Raw genomic sequence first — 13,742 nt, 5'->3', positions numbered from 1 at the left:
AGAGTGATAGTGGCTGCACTTTATCGGTCTATCTTCGTTTTCCATTTCGACCATTTCTCCTCGCGTCTTTCCGCCTTTTATTTTCAAAATGCTAATTGATATCATCTACTTTATTTTCAATTTTCATTTGCGCGAAAGACGTACATTATCTACAACTTGATTGTTGCAGGTTGCAGCTAAAAATTAAAGAGAAAACAACTTTCGTTTTATCTTAAGCCATGAAATGATATCTGCGTGTATGTACCAATCCCAAAAGAAATTACAACTTACGATGCGTATGTTCATTAATTCGTTCCTTATCATAAGTTATCATACGATACTTACGAGCGTAGACGCGTCCTCCCGCGACAATAATCTCGCGAAACTTTTAAAATTGCAGGCGATTGATTGATCGATCGACCGATCGAAAGCCGACGAGTTATCGACTGACGATACTTAACATCCACACGTACAGTTGAGAATGTAGAAAACTGAATTACGGACGAATGATGCGTATCGACGAAATTCTTTTTCATTTTCATCTGCAGTTTCACCCTATAAGTATTACGTATGGCATGGCATCGAGCATCGAGTACGCCGCTATTGGCGCTATTGTCGCTGACGTCGCGGGTTGCGGCTTGCGGCACGTGGTATTGCGTGGCATGTATGTATGTACACACATACATATTACATACCGTACCACACTAACCACACTAACCACACGACACATACGTACTCGTTGAGCTCGTTCTGGCTCGTTCTCTTGTAAATTCCGCGATATAAATTTCGAAAAGAAGCTCTACATGTTAGAAAAATGGCAAAGCTCAGTTCGTACTATACGCTGTGTCCACTCATCGACCAGCAGAGTTTGCTGGGCGTCGAAAAGGACAAGGAACCGGGCTGCGCGGTAGTGACTCTCGGCAGGAACATAGTCATACGATACAAGGTATTTATAGTAGGTTGTGTAGAATTGTAGGTAATACTGATGATATGCTTGACGATACTCGATTTAAAAAAGAACTATTCCCGTCGTGTGTATATTTTTAACTGTGGCCTTGACGCATGACGATATCTATATATATATATATATATATATATATATCTATATCTATCTCTGTCTATATCCTTTCCAGCTGCAAGACTTGAAGCAGATCAGCAGTTGGTCCAGCAAGGAAAGATTGACGACGCAAGTTATTTACGACAGGTCCAAGGAGCGTTACGTCGCTGTCTTTAACGAGAGAAAGATACGGGTTTGGTCGGCAGAGGAGGCAGACTTGAACAACGTCAAGGGATACAAATTTCCGTCCCCGCTTCACGCTATTCTGCCCTATGGCGACTCGTCGCCCATTCTTGTCCAGCGAAATGGAGCTACCGCTTCCCTCGAATGGGCCATCGACAATAGGAGGACCTGGCGGAGCAAGGGTATAATTAAGGCTAAGGAGAAATTGTTGGACTGTCAGTTGATACATTTTAACGGCAAGACGACGAGTTTGTTCTGCTTGACGAGAGTAGAAGAGGTCTATAACTGCCTAGTGGTTAGATTGGAAGACGCGGCGACCTGCTTGGAGAAAGCGGATACCGTCAGGAGGATAGAATTGAAACGAAAGTCGGAGGATCTCACGGGACACGTGGTGATACGCCACAAGAACGCGGCGTACCTCTTGACTTTATGTACGTTGAAACGGCTTTATCTATTATATACTTTTTTTTCTCTCATTCAACACGTGCTCTTTCAACTCTCTCTCTCTCTCTCTCTCTCTCTCTCTCGAGAGAGAGAGAGAGAGAGAGAGAGAGAGAGAGAGATGAGAGTTGAGTAAGTCATGCGTGATCGATATCGTGAGCAATCGTGTTTCAGGGTCACACGGCAGATTGTACAGTCATCACTTGTTGACGACGGGAACGTCAACTTCCGATTTCGAGTCCAACAGGTTAGTCAGCGTAATTACTAATATCAATACCAAGTATCCGGTTGTCATGACGCATCTGAACGAGACGACCGTAGCGATTTACGGCGCTGACGTCACGGACGAAGGGGCGATACTCATGATATACAATGTAAAATTCAAATCGGCGCAAGCGGTGCAAAAGCTGAAACTGTACACCAACGACGCCAAGCTTTGGAAGGTGGAGGACAAATTGTTGCTCGCGGCAAACAGACATTTGGCCGTCGCGCCCTACCATCTCGCGCCGCAAAGAATAGCCGCTATGTTGGGCTCGTCTTTACGCTTCAAGAGCGACAACGGCGCGGAGGACGATATTGTCGTGATACAGGAAGCGACGGTGGCTCAATGGGACAAGAACCGAACAAAGTCTTGCGCGAGAAGCGTGTCGATAGGTCGAATACCTTTGAATATCTCGCAAAAGATCCGCGCTTATTTGAACGAGGGATGGAGCGATGCCGCGATACAAGAGGCCCTGATCCCGCTATTGATGCAATCTGGCGACGTCGCGTCCATCTGTTGGTGCCTCGACACGTTTCAAGATTTACCGGACAAGTTGCTGGTCGATCTTTTGGCGTTTACCTTTACCTTGAAAAGTCCAGACAAAGTATTCGTTCCTCTGCAAAACGGCGGCACGACTGACGGCTTGCCGGTTGACAGCAGCGCGACGTTCAAAGCCAATCCTTCCTATTCGAGGGACAATTTTCTCGACAAGGTGTTTAGTATCAGCTGTTCCAGTGTTTCCTTGTTACCTCATCTGAAAACCGGTTTAACTTTCGACCAAGTACTTAAACTCTTGGAATATTTAACGTGTAAATTGAACGAGGAAACGGACTCGCTTGCCGACGCCAACTCGCAGCCGAGCGACCAACAGTTGTACGAATGGTCCTGTATACTTCTCGACTCTCACTATCAACATTATTTATTGTCGCAAGATACGCATGTTTTGGACCTTTTCAATCGGCTCGATTCTACCCTAGAAGAACACGTAAGCGTAAAATGATTTATTTAAGTGATTTAAGTACTCGCGCACAATTTTTTATCGTCTTCTCTGCTAAACTATCGTTTTCTTTTTGCCAGTTTCAGTTTCTGCAAAACCTTGTTGACTTGAGGCCTATGATAGACAAGACCCACAATGGAAAATCATTACGATCGTCTTCAAGAAAACAGAATAAATTCTACTCTATAGAAGAAATAAAACTTTATTAAACTATTAAGTAAACGCGAGGAGCATGCGTATCATTCAGCATTGTTGAACATACTTTATATACGTACATATATATGTGCGCGCGCGTGCGCGTGTTTTCTATTAATTTTACAGAAGATGAATTATCGATGGACAAAAAAAAACGACGTAAACGCCACTGAAAGGTATTTAACACGGATATTGTAATTTTTAGTATCTTGTGTTTCCTTCTTTTTGTACTGACGCATTAAACGAGAACTAAAATTAAGGTAAATATTGAACCATATAAACTACAGCGATATTTTCTTTTATTATTAATATCGGAAGTAGATTCCACACTGATAAACGCGCGCGTGCGCGTGTACAATTTCTAAACTAGACAAAATACTTAAAACTCGAAGGCTCTCACAGTAAACGGTACTCTGCCCAGACTCTCATCGTCGTATCTACTTCAATTCATCGACATATGGAACGGTGCATAGATTGCCAATTGCAGCCATGGACAATTTTCCGCCAGCAAGTTTCCCGGCGACCTAAAAGTAAGAAACGTAAAAAACCAGCCGCGCTTTTAATAATATGTAATTTGCGTGTGTACGTGTGTGAGTAAAAATTAAATATTTCATAATACTGAATAAGTAAATTGACAAAAGATAGAAATAGTCAGGGAGATGAACGATACCGTTGGAGAAATGAAATTGCGTACCGATTTGACTTCAGACGCAGTTATTTTGTCTACTTCCGCAACGAGATCAGACGGTTTGTACACGCGTCCTTTGAAAATTGCTTGCTGTCCCATGTTTTCTAAGAATGCGGCGTCATTATCCGCGGTATATAATATTTCCGCTTTCAACGTAGTCTTACCGCGCGCGATATCGGCATCGGTAAGCTTGGGCGATCTTAGGTACGCAGTAGCAGCTTTTGTTACCTACAAAGATATAAATTTATAACGCGTATACACGACATGCCTGCGGTGTGTGATAATTGTCATCAGTTGTGTAGAGAAAGAGATTTATTTTTGGTGAAACGAGACAATACTTACGGAACCGGCGACACTGGGTACCGAGGACAGAACAAAACCAAACAGTCCGGAATCGCTGTAAGAAGCATTAAATGTCGAAAGAGCAAATTGGTCGGTGCTCGTCGTTCCAGAGACCGCCTTGTGCAGCGGCGACACGCTGGAGCCCCATTTCACGCGGGGACCAGAACCGATCGCTCTCTGCAATACGGCGTAAGCGAGGGCATCCTTCTCTTTGTTTAACCCTGCTGTTTCAACGGCTACCGATACAGTGGACAAATCCGATGATCGTTCCTTGCGAAGTTCTCCCCCATGATACTTGGCAGCTTCCACAGTATTATCTCCCGAGCCTACTTTTAGATTCGAAGCGAATTGCGTCGCGTCTGACAGCGCGACGCCCGTTGCTACGACCGCGCATTTGGAGCCGGTGAACCAAGTATTGACAAAATGTTGCAGCTATACAAAAAGAAAGGAAATGTTCTTCTTGTGCCTCTCGCTCTCATAGGAGGTGCAACATTACGTACGTACAGTCTCCGTACTGATTTTTCCAAGTTGTCTCTTTGGCGAGTATAGAGAATAGCCTAGTCCAGTACGATAAGCTGCTTTGTGCAACAATTCCATTACGCGGGTCGTCTCGGGTATCATGGACAATTCATAGCGCAACCTGGGTAGCTGATCGGATATTTCCCATGGTTTGAACACTTGCTGCGTAGCGACATCCTCTAGGAAAGTCAAAGCTTTGCCCCTGTGAAGCGAAATACGTGAGGAAATACAAATGTTAAAAATTATTATTCAATTATATGTCTCCTAGGTCCTAGGAAATCAACTACTTACAGATGATTCCTTGTAATTTGTAACGTGTATGCGATGCTTTCGCGATCAGTGGTAGCGGTTAAGTTTCCACCAAGTTGCTGGATATTCCTAGTTATTCCAAAGTAAGTTGACCTGCACGTGCTCAGACCAGCAGCAATTCGAATATGATGCGCCGTGCCTTGCGTATCGTATGTCTCGTTGCGCGAGCTAGCTCTAGATCCGCAACAGAGACGGAAAGAAATTATATTTTATACAGGGCAGGTATGCGTCGCGTAACACCATCCTATCAATTGGCAATATCATTTTCATACCGAAAGACGATTGATACTTGAGCAACAGGACTATTGTTGTCGAGTGTGGCGACTGTCACCTTATTGCTGGACACGGCCTCAAGTTCTGGTACCGCAGCGCTGGAACATTGAGCAGCTGCAGCAGCTGCATAATGCCTTACCTGAGGTGATACAAGAAGTAAAGCATGTAAGACATACCTGGAATATACTTTTGATTATATATATATATATATATATATACACTAGTAATCGTGCGTTGTGCATAGATTTTATTCCTAGAAGATAAACGATAGCATTTAAAAACTGACAAAAAGGTTGAAATTAAAAATTTCAATTCTGTTGAGATGTCGTTCTTCAATGATTTACATAACACCTGTATTACAGATAATAAAATCAATGGCGACGTGAAAGACGCACGACTGTCTTTATGGCTATCGGGTTTGCTGTGTACCGTAGGACTACGAAGAACGGGCGACCGTACTGCGGAGCAGGCCATTTCTCGTGCTTTCCGTAGAAACGAGGAAGAGCAGAGTGAGCGGACACTGCAAACAGCGGACCAGTCACCAGACTCATGAGAGAGATGAGGACGAGGAGTACGAGGACGAGGGTGAACCGGGTGGACGTTGGTGGACGTGGTCACGTGGACACGACGGCACACGCGGCGCCATAAGCGCCATTAACCACAGTCCACATGTCTCTCCACATGAAAGAACGCCAATAAACCGCCAACCAATAGGAACAACCTATTCGGAATAATCGGAATTAGAAATTTGCCCGATTTTCAGTAAAAGAAATAATTGTAAAGAAAATGATAAAAGGGGGTTATCAAATTATTAATATAAACTGGGAAACTATATCAATTAATATTAAACATGGGATATGATGCTCGCTCTTTTAAATTTTCGGGTTCGAGTCTTCGCTGAATGAGTTTGAGCCGTCGCGTCTCGGGACAGTGTCCAAGTGTCCAGTAGTCCACGGTCCACGTAGGAATGAACCGTCGATGAACGATAGTCCCTCAGTCCCTCAGTGGCAAACCAGTGGCAAACTGGCAAGTTATAAATTGTTAGTTGAAGAATCCAAGTATCCAAATATCCAAGTGTTGTGCAATTAAAAGAAAAGCGACAAGTATGAATGTAATAATAAACAATTACAAACAAACGACGAGGATAGCCGTGAATTTATTGAAGAACGGTACTAACCTTTCTTCAAGAAAGTATGCCGCTAATATAGCCGACTACAAAATTACTTGGGTACGACCAAAAAAAGTATCGAATTTGTCATTTGAAAAGTCCGGCGATCAAGGGTTAAAAGTCAACGTCACGTCATCTGATTTTGGCAAAATGTACAACGAGTTACCTGAACTGAAAGAGTAAGTATACTAATGGTAACTAGACAAACATTTTACCTTTTATTTTTATATATCTCACAACATTTATTACGTTATTTATATTGAATTATTGAATTATTGAATATTTTTGTCAGTGCCAGTGATATAGTTAAGAAGATGTTCACGCTACAATTTCTACCTCGCAAAGAAACAACTGATGTCAGAAAGGAGAAGGTTTTAGAATTGGTCAGAAGGCACAGATTAGATTGGAAATCGCCAGAAGCTCAGAGTAACGTAACACTCGGGATAAATCATAAATACCGTGGATTATAGACTGAAATAGGCTGACTCAGTCATGCTTTTGCTTTTCAGTTGCCACTATGACCAGTGACATACATCAGTTGCAACAACATTTAACAGAATATCCCAAAAATACGAAAATGAAAGTTAAATTGTTAGAAACGATCGCGAAGCGAAGGAAAATGCTGAAATTCTTGCGACAATGGGATTATAGACGTTTCGAATGGGTCTTGGAGAAACTCAATCTTGTTTACAAACCGACACCCGAGTGAGAGTTTTTACTTTTTAAGGACGACAACATCGTGCCATCCTATAGCTTGTTGAAATTTTATGTTATAAATTATATATTATAAATCTGATAATGATTTTTTTCGGCAAAACGTTTTACAGGTTTCCACATCAGATTACTAGAAAAGATTCCTTAAGACGATTAACGGAAAAGCATTGCGACAAACTCGTGCAAGGAAAGTTGGATACTTACAAAAGAGAACTGAAAGAACTGCAAAAGGATTTTTACACAGAAAAGGCAGAGAAGCTTGCGTTTATCAGAAAGGAAGAACTAGCCTGTGGATTACAACCGTCTGTGAGCGAAGAGGATATTGCATGCGCCAAGTTGAAAGCAAGGGAATATCAAACGTAATATCGCGACGTGTGTTGTAGTTTAGAGACAATACAAGTGTAAACAAAACTTTACGTCGTCAATCTCATTACATTATATAATTCCTTATGCTTTACTTTCTGTCCATGTCTATATTTGTAATACATTTGCATTATATGAAATTTATGTTAATTATTATGTTAAATTAGCGGGGAAAAGAAAGAAGTAGCGTTTGGTCGATACGGAAAAGATCACGCACGGCCGACTGCCGAGTCTGTCGCGTTGTATCGTTACCTACGGAGCGAGCGAGCCGTTTGACCAATCTTCTACCCTACCTGTCGATCTACGATCATCTACGATCGATACATATCGACATGGTTCCGAGCCAACATTTAATTGGCGCTCGGGCCGCTCGGGGTCGCGCCTATCACAGTTGACAGCGACAGTTTCGTTAGTTTGATAACCGTACGTAGATCTCTCGCTTCGATCGTTGGACGACCATTTCTTCGCGATTACATACATATGTAAGCATGTGTATGTGTACAACGTACAAAGTGAAAGTATGCATTTGTGTATGTACATACATACATAACTATAATCAGTATAATCTATAATTGATCATCAATTGGAAAAATTATCGCTTATAGTATGTATGTACGTTTTTGACGGCCAATACAAAAAGAAACTAAAATTAAATAAAAACATTACGGTCTACAGTCTTTTATAAATAGAGGAGAAAACACTCGCGATCGAGTTCTCTTCTCTCATGATTATGTTTTATGTATGTACATGACACGTGTCGCAAGTCGCAAGTGCTTGCAAAGATCTGTGCCGTGTGTAACAAATATAAACAAACAACGGATTCATTGAAAGACTGCTGAGTTTGACATTCGCAAAGTCCAAGTGGAAGCTCGAATCTTTCGATACGCATGGATGCATGAGTAATTATCTAATTATCGTAACGTGCGTATATAATGTAGTATAATATTTATGGATCGCGTACCGGCGCGGCGCGGCGCGGCGCGGCGCGGCGTAACGGTGTCTGGTGTAAATGGTACCGTAAGTATACCCCAATAGAGCGTAAAAACGCGCGCGAGCGAGGAGTGGCGAGAAAGCTTTTTCAAGTTCGAAATTCTTTTCAGAATTCTGTAACAGAAACAAATCCATTATTATTTAATATCATTCCTGTGCATTTATAGATATCATATCCCTTTAGATTTTAGGTGAAACTTGTGAAAGCGTCGAGAATGTGACATTGACAGGATTCAGGATTACGATTATATGTAAATTCGATCGCTCGTCCGATGGTAAAAGAACCACCCAGCACCCAGGTACCGTCCACGTATGTACGGACGTCGGACGGTATTGTACGATAAATTTCAAACGTATACAAAGAACGGGCATGACTCGAGCTGTGTAAGCCGTAACAAGGTGTGTTTGTGTTAAATTATTTAATAAACAAGTGATTGCACACACATTTTCCAATCCTTTCCATCCATAAATTTCAAGATTACATCTAAATAGATTGTTTATGTATTGCCATGTTTGCATTATGTTTACTGGAACCTTTTTCACGTAGAGCGTAGACAATATAATATTACTAATATTACCAATGTAAATATTATATATAATTATTATAAATTGAATGATTGATTGATTGATTTCTTTAGACTTTAGACTGGATATTTTTGCAAGCAGTCCTACAAAAATAAAAAGTAGTTTTTAGTTAAACTAGATTAGATTCGATTAAATGCATTTCAGTTATAATTCATTTATTAACTGTGTAAACATGATGAAGGATATATGCAATTATAATAGGAACATTATTATTTATGTTGAATTGTTAAACGACAAAAAAACAACGTTAAGTACTTACAATATAGTTGACATGAACGGAATTTCAATTATTGCAATATGCGCAATGTTTATTTATTTATTTTTTACATTTTTAAAATCAAGGTCTTCAAAACCATGTTAATTTTTCGTGTCGTCCTAAAAATTGTACCCAAACTGCGAATCGTATAGTAATTAGTAACTAATAGTAAGAATAAAGTTTCAAACAAAACACGAATTTCTGATATTTCTAACGAAACAAACATGAATGTTTGATGATCCATAGAGATTAGTCATTGTTCACATGACGTGTGTAAGCATAATTTACATTGTATACATGTAGATTATTATATATTTCAGGCATATAAATGCTCAACCCTAGGAAGAACGATCGACTGAACGACGGCGGGACGTATGGAAAATGATAATCGATGATTGAATATCATCTTAACTCGATGTTCCCCAGTTCCCATGTTCGCGACTTGGCGAGTTTACGACGGCAGCTACCATAGCCGACCCAGCGACCCAGCCGTACGTACATACAGGGATACAGGATACAGGCCGTACGCCGTACTGTGCAATCCCATCGTGGCGGCAGTGGCGGTACGCGGTACGCGCGGCCCAATAGGCCAGCAAAAATGCAAGTGAATGTTCGCGGTATATAAGTACATATATCTATATATATAAAGAAGAGTCGCATCGCGTAGGATGTAGGATGCCGCAACTCTCGTAATCCGACAGCCGGGATCATCTTACAACTTTCGTGCAACGTCCGCGTGATATCCGTGTGTTCGCGGGAACGAGACGAGGCGAGACGACACGACGGTTTAGAACAGTTTAGAATTAAAAGGCGATCGATAACACCTTTTTCAATCGAACCGCGCCGCGCCGCGCCAGGCCAAGCCACGCTCATCCGAATCTGTGCACGTGTACGTACGCACGCGTATGTATGAAAACGCGCGCCGCGCCGGCGAGACAGAAAACAGAAAACTCCTCGTGTTCTCCTCGTGTTCTCGGTAATTCATCCGTGCGGATCACCACAATGCTTCTTTCTACGCGGAAACGTAATTTTGAAGAAACCTGCATCCGTAGTACGGTCAGTATTGCAAATTGTAATATTCCAAAATTAATGTTACATCACTGCAGTTCTTGAATATGATGTGATATTATTAAATATATATTTTAGTCTCGCACATAAATAAGGTATCTCGTATATAACTAATCGCATATTTATCACCAATGTTATTTGCATTATGAAAATCAGCGTGTGACGTCAGTGGAATTATATTCCGTTTGCTAAATCAATGAAACGATTGGATCTCGTGTTAAAGAATTGTGTCATCGAATTATCACAAATTCGTCGTTGACATGTCAGATAACGTTATTATTATTATCTTAATTAGGTGCAACCCGATGAATATTATAGATTGCACAATTTTGGGAGGGGAATGGATTAACGAATGCCGCCTTGGATTTTCCTCCTTCCTCGTTTCCAGCTAGATTCACAGGCTCGTCCGCTCTCACACCGAGATCCATATTCAATCACAGATTGTTAGAGATCACGAATAACATATATGAGAGCAGACATGAGAGATGAGAGATGAGAGGTCGCCAGATATCTCTACGTATTCTTGAAACGTTACAACGAGTAGCATAGTACAACGATAGATGGTTTGTGTGTAGACGAATGTTCGTAGACGATGAAAAAGAATTATCGCGAATTAGGAGGACTCCAACGCGTGCGTTGGATCATCGGATTGCGCGTTAGATGCTTTAATTTCCGAGAGGAGAGGAGCGGAGAGGAGAGGAGAGTCGCAAAAGAGGCAATGTGGAGTGTCGTAAAGTCATAACTGTCCCAATTACCGCCAGTAAACTTTATATATAGCGCGCGCATTAATTATACCCATATCAACAAGATAGAATCTTACTAAGCGGCGAGCGAATAAATCCTCGCGCCCTTCCTTTCTCGACTTCTTCCGTCTGACGCAAATACATGTATTGTATATATCACTTACGGTGCGGCGCGTGGCACATATGTACGGCGCGCGATCGCGTTTGTATCTGTTTGAAAAATTGTCACGGCCGTCTTCTCTCATTCCCAGATATTTCTTCTCTGCGCCTCGTTCAGCTTTAGTCGAGCAAATCTTCCTCGAGGGTAAGTGCACGCGCGATGCATTCTTGTAAAAAGTTAATTATAGATATAGATTCGAGCGTATCTACTGAAAAAGCGAACGGAAGAAAGGAAGCGAGGAAAAGAGTTTTTTTTTTTTTTTGCAAAGAGTTATAAGCCTGTGCCTGTGCTCGCGACAGATATTCCTCTGGACCATTCGGAAACTCGAGGCAGAGGCACGCCTTCTCGTGCGCACCTCTCGATTCGGCATCGCCGAGAACCGGGACTACCGGGAGAACGCCGAGTGCCCTCGGCCCCCTCGGGCCAGCTCATCAGCCAGCTGTCGCTTGCGCGTTGAAAGCCGCATCGCGCGCGGCCGAGATTATCAACCAGCCGGGACGGCCGGGACGGCCGGGACCAACGAGTGACGTGCGACAGCGACTACCTACCTACGTTAAAGTGTCAGCGCCTTTGTTGTACAAGCCTTTACCGAGGACGTCTTCCTTGGTATACGTTGCACCGCCCATTGTCAAATCCGCGTCAGCTATCGTCGCCACGGAACCGAAGACGCTGGAGAAAGATGCTCGATACATGGTAAATTAAATAACCGATTCAAACTTGGCGACTGCTCACTGCAACCATATATTTTCATATTGGTTTGAGAAGCTTACTATTTACTAATTACTGTGAGCCTAGTGTTAAACATTTCCGAATAAAAGAGAGATCTTCGCGGATCTTTGGACCTATTCGCGCGTACGCACACGCACACGCGTATTATACGCGTCATTTTTTATACTTGCAAATTTTGCTCTTTCGAAGACGTCTCTTTTATACAAGATTTCTCTAATTTTTATCTCAGGCATATCCCAAGTATTCCTTCAATTATGGCGTGATCGATGGATATACTGGCGACTCTAAATCAGCGTGGGAAGAACGAGACGGAGATACGGTTAAAGGCGAATATTCGGTGGTCGAAGCGGATGGAACTATCCGTACCGTTTCTTACACGGCGGACGATCGTAATGGCTTCAATGCGGTTGTGACTAGAAGCGAGCCTCCAAAGAACACGAAATCTGCACTTGAAGTAAAAACATTCGTACCTCTTGCCATATTTGCTAGGGACAGACGTAAAGTTTAATGTCAGCGTAATCCTTACATTCTTTTCATTACATGCAAAATATTACGCATGTCTTGGTTCCGTTTGCTATTTCAATGCAAGATACATCGATAGTTCTTTTGTGTTCTGCATGCTTGAGAGAATACGCGTATCTCTCTTTTTCTCTGCTTTATTTCATTTTTAAGTGGCACTTGTACGCAATGTATCACATCCACGTTACATTATATATCGCGCGTCTCATGTCTGAGATTGAGCTCTATTATTAGGGTTGCTACCTCTCCGGGTTTGACTCGGAGACTCCATCTGGTTTTGAAGGCTTGTGTCCGGGTTCCGGGTTGTGTGAAATGTAAAACAACTTACCTGATTTTTAATTTAAAAAAAAAATTAAAATAAATTTGGACAATTCCCCGAGTGAATGGCGTTGGGAAAAGAAAAACTGAGAAGGATGAAATTAGGATAAATGGGTTCCGACAGTAACTCAGTGAGCGCTTTATGATTATTATTGTCTGTGACTAGGATATTCTTATAGATTCTTTTTGATGGATCCAGGGGAGTATAACAATCAAGGGCATTTTTAATAATTATGATTTAATCATTTATATAATTTATATATTTTTTGTTTGTTAACTACCAGAATTTTATTTTATTTTTTGATTACTTAGTCATTTCTTATCTTATGACACTTTGACTTTTTTTTTGTTTTGACAATTTTTATAATAAAACACTTGGGTGATATACATTAACTTATTTTCCTTGTCTTTGGGTCAAAACGATAGTTTAGGTGGCAACCCTATTTATTACATACATATGTATGTATACAGGGTATAGAGTACAGTGTGTACAGGATGATTCAAAAAGTTATCCGTAACAAAACCTTAATAAAAACAAAATAAAGCTAGTGGAAGAGTAGTAAATTGCGATTATTTCATTGGTATATTGTTTGAGTTCTAAATATTCAAAGGCCTGTACTGATTCAGGATTACTTCGGAGAACATAGGTTCTTAATCGAAAGTTGTTCTATTTTGACCCTTCTATACGCTCCTTAAGTTTGGCAGTAACCTTTTGAATCATCCTGTGGAACACACACACACATCTATGAATAAAGTTGTTTATACATACATTTAATATAAAAAAGTTCTTTTTACATTTTGTGGTATAATTTCTTTACCTCTTTGTAGAACGTTTAGTGCATATACTTACGATATTCGAAGAACGTTTCTGCCAAGTGCATTTA

At 41.3% G+C, this 13,742-nt stretch overlaps 4 protein-coding genes across 5 annotated transcripts; 3 read left to right on the top strand and 1 right to left on the bottom strand.

Moving 5' to 3' along the window:
* Positions 1–656: 656 nt before the first annotated feature.
* On the top strand, positions 657–3,141 carry LOC139782784 (nucleolar protein 11). Its single transcript, XM_071721849.1, has 4 exons — positions 657–925; positions 1,113–1,650; positions 1,835–2,907; positions 3,000–3,141. Exons 1-4 carry the CDS (start codon positions 794–796, stop codon positions 3,126–3,128), a joined length of 1,872 nt encoding a protein of 623 aa, XP_071577950.1. The 5' UTR covers positions 657–793; the 3' UTR covers positions 3,129–3,141.
* Positions 3,142–3,396: 255 nt separating this feature from the next.
* On the bottom strand, positions 3,397–5,854 carry Uqcr-c2 (Ubiquinol-cytochrome c reductase core protein 2). Its single transcript, XM_071721899.1, has 7 exons — positions 5,675–5,854; positions 5,245–5,384; positions 4,955–5,146; positions 4,649–4,865; positions 4,145–4,576; positions 3,809–4,030; positions 3,397–3,638 (listed from the first exon to the last, which is right to left on the bottom strand). The coding sequence occupies exons 1-7, from the start codon at positions 5,717–5,719 to the stop codon at positions 3,552–3,554; spliced, it is 1,335 nt and encodes a 444-aa protein (XP_071578000.1). The 5' UTR covers positions 5,720–5,854; the 3' UTR covers positions 3,397–3,551.
* A 169-nt stretch (positions 5,855–6,023) lies between these two features.
* On the top strand, positions 6,024–7,584 carry Bonsai (small ribosomal subunit protein uS15m). The gene is made up of 4 exons (XM_071721935.1): positions 6,024–6,592; positions 6,706–6,839; positions 6,923–7,118; positions 7,241–7,584. The coding sequence occupies exons 1-4, from the start codon at positions 6,351–6,353 to the stop codon at positions 7,488–7,490; spliced, it is 822 nt and encodes a 273-aa protein (XP_071578036.1). The 5' UTR covers positions 6,024–6,350; the 3' UTR covers positions 7,491–7,584.
* Positions 7,585–7,733: 149 nt separating this feature from the next.
* Positions 7,734–13,652, top strand: LOC139782843 (uncharacterized). Of its 2 annotated transcripts, XM_071721931.1 has the most exons (5): positions 7,734–8,879; positions 9,642–9,812; positions 11,384–11,436; positions 11,592–11,985; positions 12,251–13,652. In XM_071721931.1, the coding sequence occupies exons 2-5, from the start codon at positions 9,753–9,755 to the stop codon at positions 12,527–12,529; spliced, it is 786 nt and encodes a 261-aa protein (XP_071578032.1). In that variant the 5' UTR covers positions 7,734–8,879; positions 9,642–9,752; the 3' UTR covers positions 12,530–13,652. The 2 variants fall into 2 exon arrangements, with proteins under 2 accessions (XP_071578032.1, XP_071578030.1); XM_071721929.1 differs by lacking the exons at positions 7,734–8,879; positions 9,642–9,812 and adding an exon at positions 9,821–10,377.
* Positions 13,653–13,742: the final 90 nt, after the last annotated feature.

The sequence above is a fragment of the Temnothorax nylanderi genome, unplaced genomic scaffold, assembly GCF_030848795.1.
Source record: "Temnothorax nylanderi isolate EJ_2023f unplaced genomic scaffold, tnyl_v1.0 TNYL_tig0008_pilon, whole genome shotgun sequence".
Lineage (NCBI taxonomy): Eukaryota > Metazoa > Arthropoda > Insecta > Hymenoptera > Formicidae > Temnothorax > Temnothorax nylanderi.
Note: the sequence above shows the minus strand (reverse complement) of the source record. Positions and strands in the feature narration are given on the sequence as shown.

Excerpts from the sequence above, each read along its gene's own strand:
- Uqcr-c2 (XM_071721899.1), bottom strand. The coding sequence starts at position 5,719 with ATGGCCTGCTCCGCAGTACGGTCGCCCGTTCTTCGTAGTCCTACG. Across the intron at positions 4,866-4,954 it reads CAAATTACAAGGAATCATCT|GGGCAAAGCTTTGACTTTCC; the intron begins GTAAGTAGTTGA and ends TTCGCTTCACAG. Across the intron at positions 4,031-4,144 it reads TACCCAGTGTCGCCGGTTCC|GTAACAAAAGCTGCTACTGC; the intron begins GTAAGTATTGTC and ends ATATCTTTGTAG.
- LOC139782784 (XM_071721849.1), top strand. The coding sequence starts at position 794 with ATGGCAAAGCTCAGTTCGTACTATACGCTGTGTCCACTCATCGACCAG. Across the intron at positions 1,651-1,834 it reads GGCGTACCTCTTGACTTTAT|GGTCACACGGCAGATTGTAC; the intron begins GTACGTTGAAAC and ends ATCGTGTTTCAG. Across the intron at positions 2,908-2,999 it reads ATTCTACCCTAGAAGAACAC|TTTCAGTTTCTGCAAAACCT; the intron begins GTAAGCGTAAAA and ends TCTTTTTGCCAG.
- LOC139782843 (XM_071721929.1), top strand. The coding sequence starts at position 10,231 with ATGAAAACGCGCGCCGCGCCGGCGAGACAGAAAACAGAAAACTCCTCG. Across the intron at positions 10,378-11,383 it reads AAACCTGCATCCGTAGTACG|ATATTTCTTCTCTGCGCCTC; the intron begins GTCAGTATTGCA and ends TCTCATTCCCAG. Across the intron at positions 11,986-12,250 it reads AGAAAGATGCTCGATACATG|GCATATCCCAAGTATTCCTT; the intron begins GTAAATTAAATA and ends TTTTTATCTCAG.
- Bonsai (XM_071721935.1), top strand. The coding sequence starts at position 6,351 with ATGAATGTAATAATAAACAATTACAAACAAACGACGAGGATAGCCGTG. Across the intron at positions 6,593-6,705 it reads GAGTTACCTGAACTGAAAGA|TGCCAGTGATATAGTTAAGA; the intron begins GTAAGTATACTA and ends TATTTTTGTCAG. Across the intron at positions 7,119-7,240 it reads GTTTACAAACCGACACCCGA|GTTTCCACATCAGATTACTA; the intron begins GTGAGAGTTTTT and ends AACGTTTTACAG.